Genomic DNA, 16,465 nt, shown 5'->3' on the forward strand with positions numbered 1-16,465 from the left:
GGCACAGCACTTCTGGCTTTTTGGTGGTTATTTGGAGATAGGAGTCTGATGGGCTTTCCTGCCCAGGTTGGCTTCAAACCTCTATCCTCAGATCTCAGTCCCTTAAGTAGCTAGGATTACATGTGTCAACCACTGGTGCCCAGCAACTACTGCTTTTAATATTACTACTCTGCCCTGTATAAACTAAGAAAATATCTACTACTCAGTTAAAGATTCCCTTTTCCGACACTGTTTAAAAATAAATTACCATTTCTAATTAAATATTAGTTTCTTCAAGCCGTGTGCCAGTGGCTCATACCTGTAATCCTAGCTAATCAAGAGGCTGAGATCTGAGGATCGCGGTTCAAAGCCAATCCGGGCAGGAAAAGTCGTAAGACTCTTATCTCCAATAAACCACTCCAAAAACTGGAAGGGGTGCTGTGGCTCAAGTGGTAGAACGCTAGCCTTGAACTGAAGAGCTGAGGGACAGCACCCAAGCCCAGAGTTCAAATCTCACGACAAAAAAAAAAATTAGTGGGCTGGGAAGGTGGCTCAGTGGTAGAGCGCTTGCCTTGCATGCTCAAGGCCCTGGGTTCGATTCCTCAGCACCACATAAGCAAAAAGAAAAAAGCCGGAAGTGGCGCTGTGGCTCAAGTGGTAGAGCACTAGCCTTGAGCTGAAGAGCTGAGGGACAGTGCCCAGGCCCAGAGTTCAGGCCCCACGACCGGACCCAAAAAAAAAAAAAATTAGTTTCTTCAAAAGTAGAATGTTTTAGCCAGGTGCCAGTAGCTCATACCTATAATCCTAGCTTGTGGTAACCACAATTCTACTTTCTATTTCCATGAGAACATAGAAAAAAATTAGGAATAGTAATTAGGATTGGTAGTACCCTAAAGAAGGAAGGAGGACATATAACTTACTACACACCTGGGAAATATGTGAAAGGGGATACTGACTAGACCAAACGCCAGCACGAAAGATATAAACCAAAAATGTTACTAGAAAATTGGAACAAACAGACACCTTAGCTAGGATATTGAATTTCATATTTCTTATCTTAGACATTAAAATTAACTTGTGCTTGAGGATTATCACTGTGTGCTAGCAAATCCTTTTCTGATCCATAAGTATTTTGTCTACTAATCAAGCAGAACACTCCTACACAGTTTATTAAATTAAGTACATACCAAACCGAGCAGAAATTAATGGAGAGAACATAGGGGGTTGTTTCATAATAGGAGGGAGAACCACAGGCAACTGTTGGCCTTGAAGTTTTAGTTTGATGAGCTTCATAGCTATGGAGAATTCTTGCTGGTCCATTTTCCCATCTTTGTTCAGATCTGATAGGGCCCTAAAAGAAGCATGAGGCATGCCAGGTGGTAGTAAGAACCAATATTACTGTCAAGTTTGAAAAGATAAAATAAGATAAAATAAGAACATCTACATGTAGAGCACTAAATTAAATACACATAAATATGAATAACAAAAAGCTAAAACTAGCACATGAAGAGATGCTGACCAGAAATAGCCTCTAAATAAGATACTATACAGAATCTGGAGACCATTGGACAGAATTCTCCTAGTACAGCTAAAAAAGAAATCATTCAAGAATATTTTAATTCTAAATTTAATTCATTAATTTTTGATCAGGTATTGAAAGTATGCTATGTGTCTCATAGTGAATGTAGACTTTGTAGAAGAATATTCTACAAAAAAGAAATATGGGATAAGGGTTGTTACATATTTTTTAAAAAGACAATTGTAACTGGGCACTGATGGCTCACTCCTAAATCCTAGCCTCTCAGGAGGCTGAAATCTGAGGATCGAAATTCAAAGCCAGCCCAAGCAGGAAAATCCATGAGATTCTTTTTTTTTTTTCTCTCCTTCCAGTCCTGGGAATTGAACTCAGGGCCTGAGTGCTGTCTCTGAGCTTCTTTTGATCACAGCTAGCATTCTACCTTGAGCCACAGCTCTACTTTGTGGGTGTGTGTATGTGCGTGCGTGTGCGTGCGATAGTTTACTGAAGGTAAGAGTCTCACAGACAGCTAGCACTCTACCTTGAGCCACAGCTCTACTTCGGCGGGGGAATGGGGGGTAGTGTGTGTGTGTGTGTGTGTGTGTGTGTGTGTGTGTGTGTGTGTGTGTGTGTGTGTGTGTGTGTGTGTGTGTGTGTGTGTGTGTGTGTGTGTGTGTGTGTGTGTGTGTGTGTGTGCGCGCGCGCGCACGCCACAGCTCTACTTCGGCAGGGGAATGTGGGGTAGGGGTGTGTGTGTGTGTGTGTGTGTGTGTGTGTGTGCCACAGCTCTACTCCGGCGGGGGAATGGGGGGTAGGTGTGTGTGTGTGTGTGCCACAGCTCTACTTTGGCGGGGGAATGGGGGGGTAGGTGTGTGTGTGTGTGTGTGCGCGCGTGCCACAGCTCTACTTCGGCGGGGGAATGGGGGGTAGGGTGTGTGTGTGTGTGTGTGTGTGTGTGTGTGTGTGTGTGTGTGTGTGTGTGTGTGTGTGTGTGTGTGTGTGTGTGTGTGTGTGTGTGTGTGTGTGTGTGTGTGTGTGTGTGTGTGATAGTTTGTGTGTGATAGTTTACTGAAGGTAAGATTGTGTGTGTGTGTGTGTGTGTGTGTGTGTGTGAGAGAGAGAGAGAGGTAGTTTACTGAAGGTAAGAGTCTCACGGACTCTCCTGCTCAGGCTAGCTTTAAACTTTGATCCTTAGCTCTCAGCCTCCTAAGTAACTAGGATTGCAGATGTGAGGCACTGGCACCTGCTAGTCATAGTATTCTTTTTTTGGGGGGGGGGCTGGTCGTGGGGCCTGAACTCTGGGCCTGGGCGCTGTCCCTCAGCTCTTCAGCTCAAGGCTAGCGCTCTATCACTTGAGCCACAGCACCACTTCCAGCTTTTTTCTTTTTGCTTATGTGGTGCTAAGGAATCGAACCCAGGGCCTCAGGCATGCAAGGCAAGCGCTCTACCATTGAGCCACCTTCCCAGCCCCATAGTCATGGTATTCTTAGTTCTAATTAAGCTCCAAAGGATGTGTGGCTCAAATGGTAGAGCACTGTCCTTAACTAAAAAAGCTCAGTGACAGTGCCTAGGCCCTGCATTCAAGCCCCAGTACCAACAAACATATACCCCCACCTCCCACAACAAACACATCACATATATTCCAGAGAATCTTTTTTTTTTTCAAGTTAGGAAGGCTAGTTGGGGGACAGATGTATATATATATGAATGATGAAATAAAGATACTACAAATAACGGAAATAAGATTTTTACATTCTAACAAGTTGTAAAGAATTACTTCTCTATAATAATGTATACATCTTCTCTTCTTTGAAGTCTTAGAAGCAAGACAATACCAAAATACACTGCATCTGTAACTGAAAATAGCAAAATGGAAGCCAGGCGCCAGTGGCTCACTCCTGTAATCTTATCTACTCAGGAGGCTGAGATCTAAGAATGATGGTTCAAAGCCAGTCTGGGCAGGAAAGTCTGGGAGACTCTTACCTCCAATTAACTACCAGATAACCCAAAGTGGCGCTATGGCTCAAGTGTCAAAGCACTAGCCTTGAGCTGAAGAGCTGAGGGATAGTGCCCAGGCCCAGAGTTCAAGCTCCACAACTGACCAAAAAAAAAAAAGGAACTCACTGAAAGGTATTCAATAATAGTAAGATAATAAGAAGGAGTAGTGATTGTAGGCAAGGGGGTCAATCTGATTAAAATACTGTAAATACAGATGTAAAATATCATGATGAAATCCCTTTGAACAATTAACATAATTTAAAAAAAAAAAAAGAAAGACAAAGCCAGCCACCACTGGCTCACAATGTTAATCCTAGCTACTTAGAAGGCTGAGATCTGAGGATCATAGTTCAAAGACAGCCTGGGCAGCCATAAAACTCTTATCTTCAATTAACCACTAAAAAGCTCAAGTAGTAGAATTAACTAGCCTTGAACACAAAAGTGCAAGGACAGCACCTAGACCCTGAGTTCAAGCTCCAAGACTGGCACAAAACACACACACACACACACACACACACACACACACACACACACACACACACACACACACACACACACACACACACACACACACACACACACACACACACACACACACACACACACACACACACACACACGAATGACAGGAATGTAAAATATAAAATAAAATAAGTTCTGCTGGAGTATGGACCTACTAGGAGAAGGGAAGCTGAACAGAGAAGGTGAAGAAGTATAAAAATGGTACAAATATTTTAGGTACATATGTGAAAATGAAACAATTACACTCATTGAAATTGGCTTGGAGGCCGGGCGCTGGTGGCTCACACCTGTAATCCTAGCTACTCAGGAGGCTGAGATCTGAGGATCCCAGTTCAAAGCCAGCCTGGGCAGGAATGACCATGAGACTCTTATCTCCAATAAACCACTAGAAAACAGGAAGTGGTGCTGTGGCTCAAGTGGTAGAGCACTAGACTTGAGCTGAAAAGCTGAGGGACAGTACCTAGACCCAGAGTTCAAGGCCCATGACCAACAAAAAAAAAAAAAAGAAAGAAAGAGAGAGAGAAAGAAAGAAAGAAATTGGCTTGGAAAGGAGGGAGGATATATAAGGGAGAGTGACTAATCAATGTACATATATGGATATATCAAAATGAAACTCCCTTGGTACACTGAATTAATGGTAATAGAAATATGGAGAAAAAAAATAAAAAGAAATTCTAATGAAACTAGATGTTCTACAGAACAAAATGCTAATTGTTGTTAATCATGTGCTCAATTTATTTTCCAAAAACTTGTAGAAATATTCTTAACTTTAGCAATAGAGTATAAATAAAAACTGTTTCATGTTAACACTATTATGAACAATACTACCAACAGGCTATCAGATATCTGAATTAAATAAATTAAAAATAAATTTAAAAAAAATTTTTTTACCATATTTCTGCTAAAACAGGAGCCGGTAGACCTGATTGCAAGAAAAAAGTACGTGCTTGATCACCTGAAGATAACAAAAACAAAAAACAAACTACACATTAGTAAAGAAAATTACTCCAGTGTCTCTGAATAATAATAGGCTTATTATAATTTTATAATTTTAATTCTAATTAGAGTATAAATATACATATAAAATTATTTATGGTACTTCAATAAGATTTATATGTTTTAGGGCAATATAAATCATAATTGAAGTTATATATCAATGGTTAAAGATTAGACTATTCATCTTAGATCTTTCATGACTAGGAGTCTTACTTGATAATATTCCATTAATAAAACTCATAGTTAAAAACACTAGACACACTCCTTACAATAAGTTCAAAATGGCCTAGTGCCAGTGACTCACACCTGTAATCCTAGCTACTCAAGAGTCCAAGACCAGGAGGATCACAGTTTGAAAACAACAAGGGCAGAAAAGTCTTTAAGACTCCATCTCCACTTACAAAATGCCAGATTAGAGGCATGGCTCAACAGGCAGAGAGTAAGAGTTCTAGCCAAAGTATGAGCACAAAACAAATAAACAAACAAACAAAAAACACCAAATGTTAGGACACACAGTCCTCCACTAGTTTCTTCACACTACATCCTGCTGTGTCTGTCAAGAATTTAAAACCCTAATTCCTCTCTTCTTTTCAGAAGTGGACTTTGTAAGTGAATAAGCGTAAAAAAATAAGGTAATATTGTCCAGTGAAATGAAGAATAAATTTGCTTTACTGCTTGCTACAACATAGTAGGCTCTTTAAGATCAGTGTTTCTCTCCTATAACACACCTAGAGCATGTAGTATCTTTCCTGGCACTATACATCATCCTTGAAATGCTGAGGCAACAAAAGGTATCAACAGGAACATGTCTATGCTTGTGCTGCTAGATGTGCTGTTAATAAGGTAGTTCTTATAGCAAGAATACAAATAATATTAAACTATAATGGTTAAGAGGACAGATTTAAAAGTCATGATGAAAGTTATCAACATTAACCATCTTTATAACCTTGGGCAAGTTTCATAACATCTCTGAGCCTCGATTTTACTATCTGTAAATCTAGACAGCAATAGTAGCTACCTTATAGGGCAAATTGTGAAGCCAAGTGAGATAATGCTAGCATAGCATCTGGCATACAGTACAAATTCAAATAACAATATAGTTACTATTATTGTGACTATATATAAAGCACTAAGATGCTTTGCACCAAAATAAAAGTTTCATTTCTAGAAAAAAAAATTGGAAGATACACTCAAATTAATTCTTTTTTTGGCTCTAGTGGTCCTTCTGCAAAACAAAAGCTAGCATTAACAATCAATGCTTGGTATAACCTCAAAAGAGATACATAAAAAGAGATCCCAAGGAAAAATTTGAGATAGTTTTTTAGGAATTGAATCTGCTATAAGAAATAAATAAAATCTTATAGTATTAAATTTAAAACTAGCTAATAACCAGAAACTTTTGACTATAATAGTATTCAAGATCTGAACTCTAAAACAATAAATTTAGTTCTAAAAAAAGTCGTTTTTAAATTCTAGAATTTTGTTTGATAGCTAGTTTTATTGTGTAATAGTACAAATCTGATTACAATTAAGTCTAACGCATGAAAAGATCATTAATTCACAGACAAAATATAACTAATTATAAACACAAACCTGTTATGAAACCTCCTGAAGGCTTGAGATTATCAAACTGTTTGTCATGCTTAGTGCGTTCTTCAGAGGTAATAGCCCACATGTTTGGCCCTCCTAAAACAAAAAACAAAGTAATTACAGCATCTACATGAACCTGCTCAAAATAGTATGTGCATGATAGGCTCAATTCTCAAATGCAAATATGAAACATAAGTGTGCATTTAGTGATTGTAGTTAATGTCTGAGTGGCACAAAAAAGTAGAGCTCTATGAAGTATAGACAGCACAGCGCTACAACTTTTCTTTCATTCACTCATTTAACACCTACTGTGTAATAACTATATACCACTCACTGGAACAGTTATATAAATACTGGCAAATAAAAAGATGAATAAAGTATTATTCTCACCCTCATGCAATTCACACCTAGAAAACAACTACCACCACTTACAAAGTAGACTATGAAAGAATGATAAACAGAAAGATATAAGTAAGCTATGCTAATCCTGTTAGAGAATTAGGAATGACTACAGGAAGATTAAAACTGTGGTGAGCCTTGAATGGTAGCTTGAATTTTGCCACACAAAAGGGTGGTGTAAGAGCACTCCACTCACACAGAAAATTCATGGTATAAGAAGTCAAGGAAGGAACAGATGTTCTAGGTGCACTGATGAACTGTTAGCGAGCTGCCATGGGAACATGAGGAAATGAAAAGATATGGGTAGGCTGGAATTAACCAGAAATGGTAAATATATTTCCCAGTGCTGGGGATCAAATCTTGGGTTTGTACATAATCGGAAAACTATCAACCACGGAGCTTCCTTCTCCAGCTCTCCATTTCCACGCCTCATTTTTCAAGGTCTCAGGTACACATATGTCACTTTTCCCAGGAGGTCCTCACACCTCTGGATCATAGTAATTGCTTCCCCTGCCAGACTCTCAAGAGACTCCTTAATGCTTGTTCAGAGAGCACTTAAGAAGATGTTGTCATTGTTTTCTGTACATCTGCTCTACCAGACTATGAGCCCTAAAGGACAGGAGCTTTGTGTGTTTGCCTTTGCCTTTTTATGCTTAGAACGAGATGACTTCATCAGCACAGGGCAAACACTTAAGAGAGATGGCTGAACAGATGTCTGGATTAAAAAAAGAAGAAATGGGGGAGAGGGGAAAGAAGAAAAATAGGATGAAGACTTGAGGAAATATGATGATCCCTTATGTTTTTTTTATTGTCTATTGTTCACAGATAGTTACACTATCTCTTTGAAGTCTTTTTGAAATTATTTTTTATTTTTAATGTGCTGGTACTGAGGCTTGAACTCAGGGCCTAGGAGTTGTCCTTTAGCTTTTTTTGTTCAAGACTGGTTCTCTACCACTTGAGCCACACCTTCACATCTGGTTTCTTGATGGTTAATTTGAGATAGTCTCATAGACTTTCCTGTTCAGACTGGCTTCAAGTCTCAGCCTCCTGAGTAGCTAGGATTACAGGCATGAGTGTATCAGTGCCTGGCTTCTGAGGTCTTTGTAAAGTTACATACATTCAACATGGCAAACAACCATCTACACTTCACTTTTCTTCCTTCTCAATTTACTCAATTACAGTCAACAAGGAAGCAAACATGTTAAGGTAAATAAACTCCTACCGTGTTTGCTGCCTACACTACAGAAAAGTCTACCTTACAAAGGCAATTTTCCAGAAGTATTTATCACTGATAAATACTGCCATCCTATAATTTTAAATGCTAAGCTAGATTTAACTAATTTTTCTTATCCCTAAAGACTGGATTTTTAAAAATCTATAAACATTCTCTCTTAAAGAGAACCTTTTTTTTTTTCCCCAGTCCTGCGGCTTGAACTCTGGGCTTGGGCACTGTCCCTGGGCTTCTTTTTGCTCAAGTCTAGCACTCCACCACTTGAGCCACTGTACTATTTCTGGCTTTTTCTGTGATTAATTGGAGATAAGAATCTCATGGACTTTCCTGCCTAGGCTGGCTTCAAACTGTGATCCTCAAATCTGACTTCTGAGTAGCTAGAATTACATGCGTGAGCCACTGGCACCCAGCTACAGAGAAGCTTTAAAAGTAGAGTTACAAATAAACAGATGTACTAAAGATCTAAGGATCTAAAAATAGCTAAACCTACATACTTTCTAAGTAAATACCACAAATGTAGTAAAACTCTACTTGATTTATCACATTATTAAAAAATAAACTTGTCAGAACCCCTGTGACTAAGCAAGTAGTATAGTTATATAATTGAATTAGAACTTTATGCTTTGAAAAAATGTTGATCTTTTAAAATAGGAAAAAATGACAAACCAAAGGATGACAAAGATGAGAGTAGCTGGGTGCTGGTGGCTCACACCTGTAATCCTAGTTACTCAGGAGGCTGAGATCTAAGGATTCTGATTCAAAGGTAGCTGGGCAGGAAAGTTGGTGAAGACTTTTTTCTTTTTTCTTTTTTTTTTTTGCTGGGCCTGGGCCTTGAACTCATAGCTGGGGCTCTGTAACTGAGCCTATTTGTGCTCAAGGCTGGCGCTCTAGTGCTTGAAAGTGCCACTTCGGGCTTTTTCTGTTTATGTGGTACTCAGGAATCAATTCCAGGGCTTCATGCGTGGTAGGCAAGCACTCTACCACTAAGCCACATTCCCAGCCCAGGTGAAGATTCTTATCTTCAATTAAGTACAGAAAACTAGAAGTGGTGCTATAGTTCAAAGTGATAGAGTGCTAGCCTTGAGCAAAAGAGCTCAGGGACAGTGCCAAGACCCTTAGTTCACACCCCATGACCAGCTAAAAAATACGATGAAAATAGCTCACTTTTACTGAGGTCTGAATCTGGCAGGTACTTTATATGGCCTGACACATTTAACTCTTACCACAACTCTATAAATTAAGGCACTAAAACTGTCCCAGATTTATGGATAAAAAAAAAACAACTAAGGGGGAGGAGGGAGGCTGGGAAGGGATGTGAAGGGTAAACCAAAGGAGGAGGGTGCAATGCTTGGTAAGAAATGTACGCATTATCCTGCCCATGTAATTGTAACCCCTCTGTACAGTATGTTCACAAATAAAATTAAATTAAATTAAAAAAAAAAAAAAACAACTAAGACCAGGCTGGGAAGGTGGCTCAGTGGTAGAGCGCTTGCCTTGCATGCATGAGGCCCTGGGTTCTATTCCTTAGCACCACATAAGCAAAAAGAAAAAAGCCGGAAGTGGCACTGTGGCTTAAGTGGTAGAGTGCTAGCCTTGAGCTGAAGAGCTGAGGGACAGCACCCAGGCCCAGAGTTCAGGCCCCACGACGGGACCCAAAAAAAAAAAAACAAAAAAAAAAACCCACAAAACTAAGACCAATGGTGGTACAGTTACTCATCCAAGGTCATATGAGCAATAAGTGGCAGGGCTGAGGTTAGAACCTGGGTCACCTGACTCCACACTAACCCTGTGTTCTATATAAATTTCCTAATATATATGGATAAAATGTCATGTTTTTCTGTACTTTAGCTAATAGTTCTGTACGTTAGGAATATTATCTAACTCCAAAGGGCTGTTGTAGAGATTGCATGGAATATGTAATATATAAAAATTAAAATAATATGCAATGTCATCTTTTATCTATTAGACTGGCAAAATAACAATAAATAACATTTAATCAATTTTACCATTTTTCAGGAACTTTATATATATTGATTCAATTAAGTCATCCAAGAATCTTATGAGGGTCTGGGAATGTGGCGTAGTGGTAGAATGCTTGCCTAGAATGCATGAAGCCCTGGGTTCAATTCCTCAGTAACACATAAACAGAAAAGGCCAGAAGTGGTGGTATGGTTCAAATGGTAGAGCATTAGCCTTGAGCTGAAGAACTCAGGGACCACACCCAGGCCCCAGAGGTCAAGCCCCAGGACACACCAAAAAATAAAAAAAAAAAAAGAATCTTATGAAACAATTATTATTGTTCAGAGGAGAAAAGAAAGGTAGAGACATGAAATAATTGCCTACTGAGGCAAGTATTGTTAAAATCAACTTAGGCTTAAGTAACTCTTAAATTATCTGCTTTGATGATAATTAAAAAGAAACAGACAACAAATACATTGTTGATTTTCAATAATGCCAAAAAAAATTCAATAAAGAAATGATAGTCTTTTCAACCAACAGCACTAAAAGAACGACACCATACAGAAAAGAAAGAGAACCTTGATGTTGTACCTTATACAAAAAAATAACTCTAAATGGACCATAAAACTAAGTGCAATAGCTAAACTATGAAAAAAGTTTTTCTTTTTTCTTCCTGTAGCTTTATAGTACTGGGGTTTAATGTCAGGGCCTCAAGCTAGCTAGTCAGACACTCTGAGAGTGAGCCATACTTCTAGTGCTTTTTCTTGTCTTTTTTTCTTTTTAATACTTGTTTTAAAATCATTTGCATTCATATCTGGCCAGGTACTGGCAGCTCATGCTACTCAGGAGGCTGAGATTTGAGGACAGCAGTTGAAAGCTAGCCTAAGAAACAAAGTCTGTGAGATTCTTATTCTCCATATAACCACCAGAAAACCAGAGTGGAGCTGTGGCTCAAAGTGGCAGAATGTGAGTCTTGAGCAAAAAAGCTCAGAAACAGTGCCCAGGCCGAGAGTTCCAACCCCATGATCGGGGGGAAAAAAATTCATATAGATTCATATCTAAAACAATCTTATGATCAATTGAAAACCACTCATGTCATTTGTTGATATCTGTTTATATTTCCAGTATATTGCTTGTTTGCAGGAATTAAAAAAATTTTTTACTGCAAAGGAAGAGATGACATTGTCTAAGAAGCTTTGCACTCATTAGTTGACTTTGTGTAACTCCTTGATAACATTAAAAATAAGAAAATAATTTTTAAAAAAGTAAATTGTTGACCAAGTGCTAGTTTTTTGTAAAATGCATAGCCTTACCTGGACCCAATTCTTTTTTTTTTTTTTTTTGCCAGTCCTGGGGCTTGAACTCAGGGTGTGAGCACTGTCCTTGAACTTCTTTTACTCAAGGTTAGCATTCTACCACTTGAGCTACAGTGCCATTTTTGGCTTTTTCTGTTTATGTGGTACTGAGGAGTTGAACCCAGGGCTTCATACATGCTAGACAAGCACTCTACCACTAAACCACATTCCCAGCCTCCAATTATTTTTTAAAATACATTTTAATTATTTTTAGTTGTATAAAGAAGTTACAATTGAACATGTCAGTCTATAAGTATAATGAATCTTGATTAATATCACTCCTTCCATCATTCTCCCAACTCCCCTCCCACTTGAGCACAGCTCTACTTCCTTCAGTTCTTTTTTGACAGAGGGTGTAGCTTCCTGCCTAAGTGCATGCTTGGGCCACAATATGCTGATTTTAAGCTTTTTTTAAATCGGTAAAAAAGCTGAGGGAGAAAGTGAAACCCCAGTACTGGCACTAATGAAAACTGTTCTTTTTTTGGTCTGTCATGGGGCTTGACCTCTGGGCCTGGGTGCTGTCCCTTAGCTCTTCAGCTCAAGGCAAGCGCTCTACCACTTGAGCCACAGCGCCACTTCCGGTTTTCTCGTGGTTTATTGGAGAGAGGAGTCTTACGGTCTTTCCTGCCTGGGCTGACTTTAAACCGAGATCCTCAGATCTCAGCCTCCTGAATAGCTAGGATTACAGGCGTGAGCCACCAGCACCCAGCGAAAACTGTTCTCTGATGTTACCATTTTTAACTTAAATGTTAAAAAATTAATGACATTATTTCCTATTTCCCATATTTACTGACAATTAGCTAATGAAATATACCACAAAATTTAAAACTCTGTATTTATACTTCAGTGATTTAAAAATGTATTATCTTAACTCTATGTGATATACAGTGTGACTTCAGACATATTAAGAGTAGTTAGTATGTATTTGAGGAAAGAATTATAAGTAGAATTGGAAAAAAGGCTTTTAAAACTTTTTATTACCTAAATTACCTCAACATTTTATTTTAAAATATTTCAGTTTAAACAAGTATATAAGCAGACATGCCTAGTTCTCTTTAAAGAGAAAAGTTCGTCTTCTATGTGTACTATTAAGTGAATCTGCATTGGCTTTGTCGGTTTGTAACTGTCCTATGCTAGCTACCAACATCTTTAATATTCACCTAATAGTATTCTGCCTTTTAGGTTATATTCATAAAACATAACATATCTTTAGGTTATTTTTACTTTCCAATGCCAAATACGTATTTCAGATGATACTGCATAGCCTGCTTACATTGAGATGTGGGATTCACTGCATACTATTTTAACAATAGATATACATGCAGTGTTCTGAAATACATTCTCAGTATTTTCAACAAGAATACTTTAAATTTGCATTTATAAGGTTAAGGAAAAGTATCTTAAAAACCATTTTGAGGGGTTGGGAAGATGGCTCAATGGTAGAGCGCTTGCCTTGCATGCATGAGGCCCTAGGTTTGATTCCTCAGCATCACATAAGCAAAAAGAAAAAAAGCTGGAAGTGGCGCTGTGGCTCAAGTGGTAGAGCACTAGCTTTGAGCTGAAGAGCTGAGGGACAGTGCCCAGGCCCAGAGTTCAGGCCCCACGACCCTCCCCCCCAAAAAAAACATTTTGAATCTCTGTCATAAGAAAAAATATGGTGGGTGGGATAGGGGGGTGTAGCTGAGGAGGTGAGAAGGGATGGTAGGGGAAAAACAAAGGAGGAGGCAACAACGCTGGATAAGAAATGTACTCATTACCTTGCTCATTTAACTGTAAACCCTCTGTACAGTATTTTCACAATAAAAAACTTAATTAAAAAAAAGAAAAAAGATATCTTTCTTTCCTATCTTTCTTATCCTGCCACAAGTACAAAGTTTCTTACCATTCATAGCTGTGGGAAACTGAGCCATCATCATGGTCCTGAATTTTCCTTGCTAGCTCTCAGCCATCTGTAACATAAAAATATGGTGTTATTAAAAACATAACAAGGGCATATGACAGCTTAGCTTAGTGGCCTTAGCTAAGGAGTAAGAATGTCAGTCCCTTTCAACAACTCACATTAACAACAGAAAACAATGCAGAGCTTCTGCTGCACAGGCAAAATTTACTTTTGGGGAAAGGGAGGAGACTTCGTTCAATAATCGTGCTTGCCTTAAACCCCTAACTAATTAAAAGAAACAATCACATATTTCACAGCAAATAACAGAGTAAAGAAACTCTTGGCCCAAACTCACATTCTTATAGAAATCAACTTAGGAGAAAGGAAGTGTTGTTATATGTAGGTAAAAATTTATCTGAAAACTGGGTGCTTGTGTTTCATGTCTGCAATTCTAGCTCCTCAGGGGGCTATATCTGAAGGATTGAAGTTCAAAGCCATACTGGGCAGAAAAACCTCCAAGACTCCATGTCCATTTAGCCAGCAAAGAGCCATGCTGGAGGCATGCTCAACAGAGCAGGAGCTCAGCTATGAGCAAGAAAGCCTTAAAGAATTTACTTGAAAAAATCAACAGTACAAATTAAGTTCATAAAAATCCATAATGCTCATTTTTTAAAAATTCCCAAACAAGAAACATTTATCTAAAATAAACACAGTACAACTGTTTAAACTTTCCAAACTTAAAAAACAAAACAAAACAAACAGGAGCTGGGAAGGTGGCTTAGTGGTAGAGTGCTTGCCCTGCATGCTTGATTCCCCAGCACAACATAAGAGAAGAAGCCAGAAGTGGCACTGTAGCTCAAGTGGTAGAGTGCTAGCCTTGAGCTGAAGCGCTGAGGGACAGTCCCCAGGCCCAGAGGTCAGGCCCCAAAACCAACAAAAACAAAAAACAACAACAACAAAAAACTATCTAAAAGAGGCTTGGGAATTCAATGGTAAAGCACATTCCTGGTAGGCATGAAGCCCTGGGTTTGACTTCCAGGAAAACAGACACACAGACACACACAGAAAGACAGACACACACAGACAGACAGACAGACAGACACACACACACACACAGAAAATGTTAAATTATATACATAATATGCTAAAAAGCACTATGATCTAGCACAGAAGAATTTTTGAAGATTAATAGCCTGTGTCCCTATCCACTCCCGCTACTTTCATAGTTGTGACAATGGAAAAGTTATCTAAACATTTCCAAGTCTCAGATTCGTCCCCATAAAAGTATTTTGCAGTACTATTTTTTATTTTATTTATTTATTTTTGTGGGGGTCCTGTCATGGGGCCTGAACTCTGGGCCTGGGCGCTGTCCCTCAGCTCTTCAGCTCAAGGCTAGCGCTCTACCACTTGAGCCATAGCGCCACTTCCTGCTTTTTGCTTTTTGCTTATGTGGTGCTGAGGAATTGAACCCAGGGCCTCGAGCATGCAAGGCAAGCGCTCTACCACTGAGCTACCTTCCCAGCCCCTACTATTTTTTAAAGTATTAATCATAATCCAGTGTATTACCTGACATCATATGTATTAAACAGCTTGCATAATCTAGGAATCGCAAGAGCAGTATTTTTTTTTTTGAAACCTGAATTCATTACTTGACTGTGAATAAACTCAAAATTCAGCTGGGCAGTGACTTGTAATTCTAGCTATTCAAGAGGCAGATCTGAGGATAGGGTACCAAAGCCCAGCAAAGCAAGGAACTCCACGAAACTCTTAACTCCAATTAAGAACCAAAAAAGCCGTAATTGGAGCTGTGGCTCAAGTAGTCAAGCATTAGCCTTGAGCAAAAAATCTCAGGGACAGTGCCCTAGCCCTGAATTCAAGCCCCAGTAAGAGCATACAAAAGAAATTCAAAATTTAATATTTGTTCCAAAAAAAATCTCTTCAGTCAAGGAGAGTAGAAGCCTCACAAATTTATACTAATATCTTATTAATCAAAACCATGGATCATAATATTGCAGTTTATATTAAAAGACCATTCAACATCCCATCTATTTTTCCAAATCCTTTAAATAATAGTTTACAAACACAGACACATAGGGATATGATGACAACATTGTTGTAGAAGTTGTCACTAGAACTAGTCAACTAGCTGCGAGGGAGTGTTAGTACTGTTATCATAGAGAATTCAGTGTCCTCAAGAATCTAATCCTGTTTTTTTGTTTTGTTTTTGTTTTTTTGTCCATTGTGGGGCTTGAACTCTGGGCCTGGGCGCTGTCTAATCCTGTTTTAATGGCTTAGAAATATGACTGTATTTCACGTTTATTTAGCAACAGAAAATTGGCAAACTCATTTATTTATAAGAGGACAACTCCTTCCTCATATTATATCATTTGTTGTTACATATTATTTATTTTGAATTACAGCATTATTTCATTTTATACCATGTTTTTTTCATGTTGCAACATTCTTCATCTATTACATTTTCTTTTGATAGTACTGGGGTTTGAGCTCAGAGCTCTGTGCTTGCTAGGGAGATTCTCTACTGCTGAGCCACTCCTCCAGCCATTTTAACTAGTTATTTGCTATCCAAGCACGTGTGTGCTTTGATCTACTTCTTTTATAATTCTCATGGTTGCTGGGATGATAGGTACATCCCACAATGTTCAGCTTCCCTCTGCAGAAATGCAGTCTCAAGACTTTTGTCTTGGCTGGCCTGGAACCATGATGCTCCCAATCTCAGCCTCCCACATAGTTTAGGATTATAGGCAGTTTGACTGTTTGGAGTTGAGGAGTTTTGTGAACTTTTCTGCCCAGACTGGCCTCAAGCCACAATCCTTCCATTCTTAACTTTCCAACCAAGTAGGCTAGATTATAAGGGTGAGACACCATAGGCTTCATTTATTATATTTGACCACAAAACTGTGTGGTAAGCAAAAGAAGCTAATTGTGATCACAATGGTTAATGGCATCAGACATCAAAGGTCTGATATACCCATCGTCGGACACTACCAATTTTATTCTTCTACCTTCCAACTTTCTGTATG

General features: G+C 38.8%; 1 protein-coding gene across 4 annotated transcripts in view; it reads right to left on the reverse strand.

Annotated features, from left to right (window-relative positions):
- The window catches only part of Itsn2 (intersectin 2), a 131,322-nt gene that overhangs the window by 94,006 nt on the left and 20,851 nt on the right, over positions 1 to 16,465 (reverse strand). For all 4 annotated transcript variants that reach the window (XM_070025124.1, XM_070025123.1, XM_070025122.1 and 1 more), the window contains 4 exons: positions 13,428 to 13,494; positions 6,605 to 6,697; positions 4,907 to 4,970; positions 1,167 to 1,330 (listed from right to left, as the gene is read on the reverse strand). In XM_070025124.1, coding sequence (XP_069881225.1) covers positions 1,167 to 1,330; positions 4,907 to 4,970; positions 6,605 to 6,697; positions 13,428 to 13,461 — 355 coding nt within the window. In that variant the 5' untranslated portion in view covers positions 13,462 to 13,494. Of the gene's footprint in view, positions 1 to 1,166; positions 1,331 to 4,906; positions 4,971 to 6,604; positions 6,698 to 13,427; positions 13,495 to 16,465 lie in introns of those variants that run through there.

The sequence above is a fragment of the Dipodomys merriami genome, unplaced genomic scaffold (assembly GCF_024711535.1).
Source record: "Dipodomys merriami isolate MVZ:Mamm:240054 unplaced genomic scaffold, mDipMer1.0.p SCAF_17, whole genome shotgun sequence".
NCBI lineage: Eukaryota > Metazoa > Chordata > Mammalia > Rodentia > Heteromyidae > Dipodomys > Dipodomys merriami.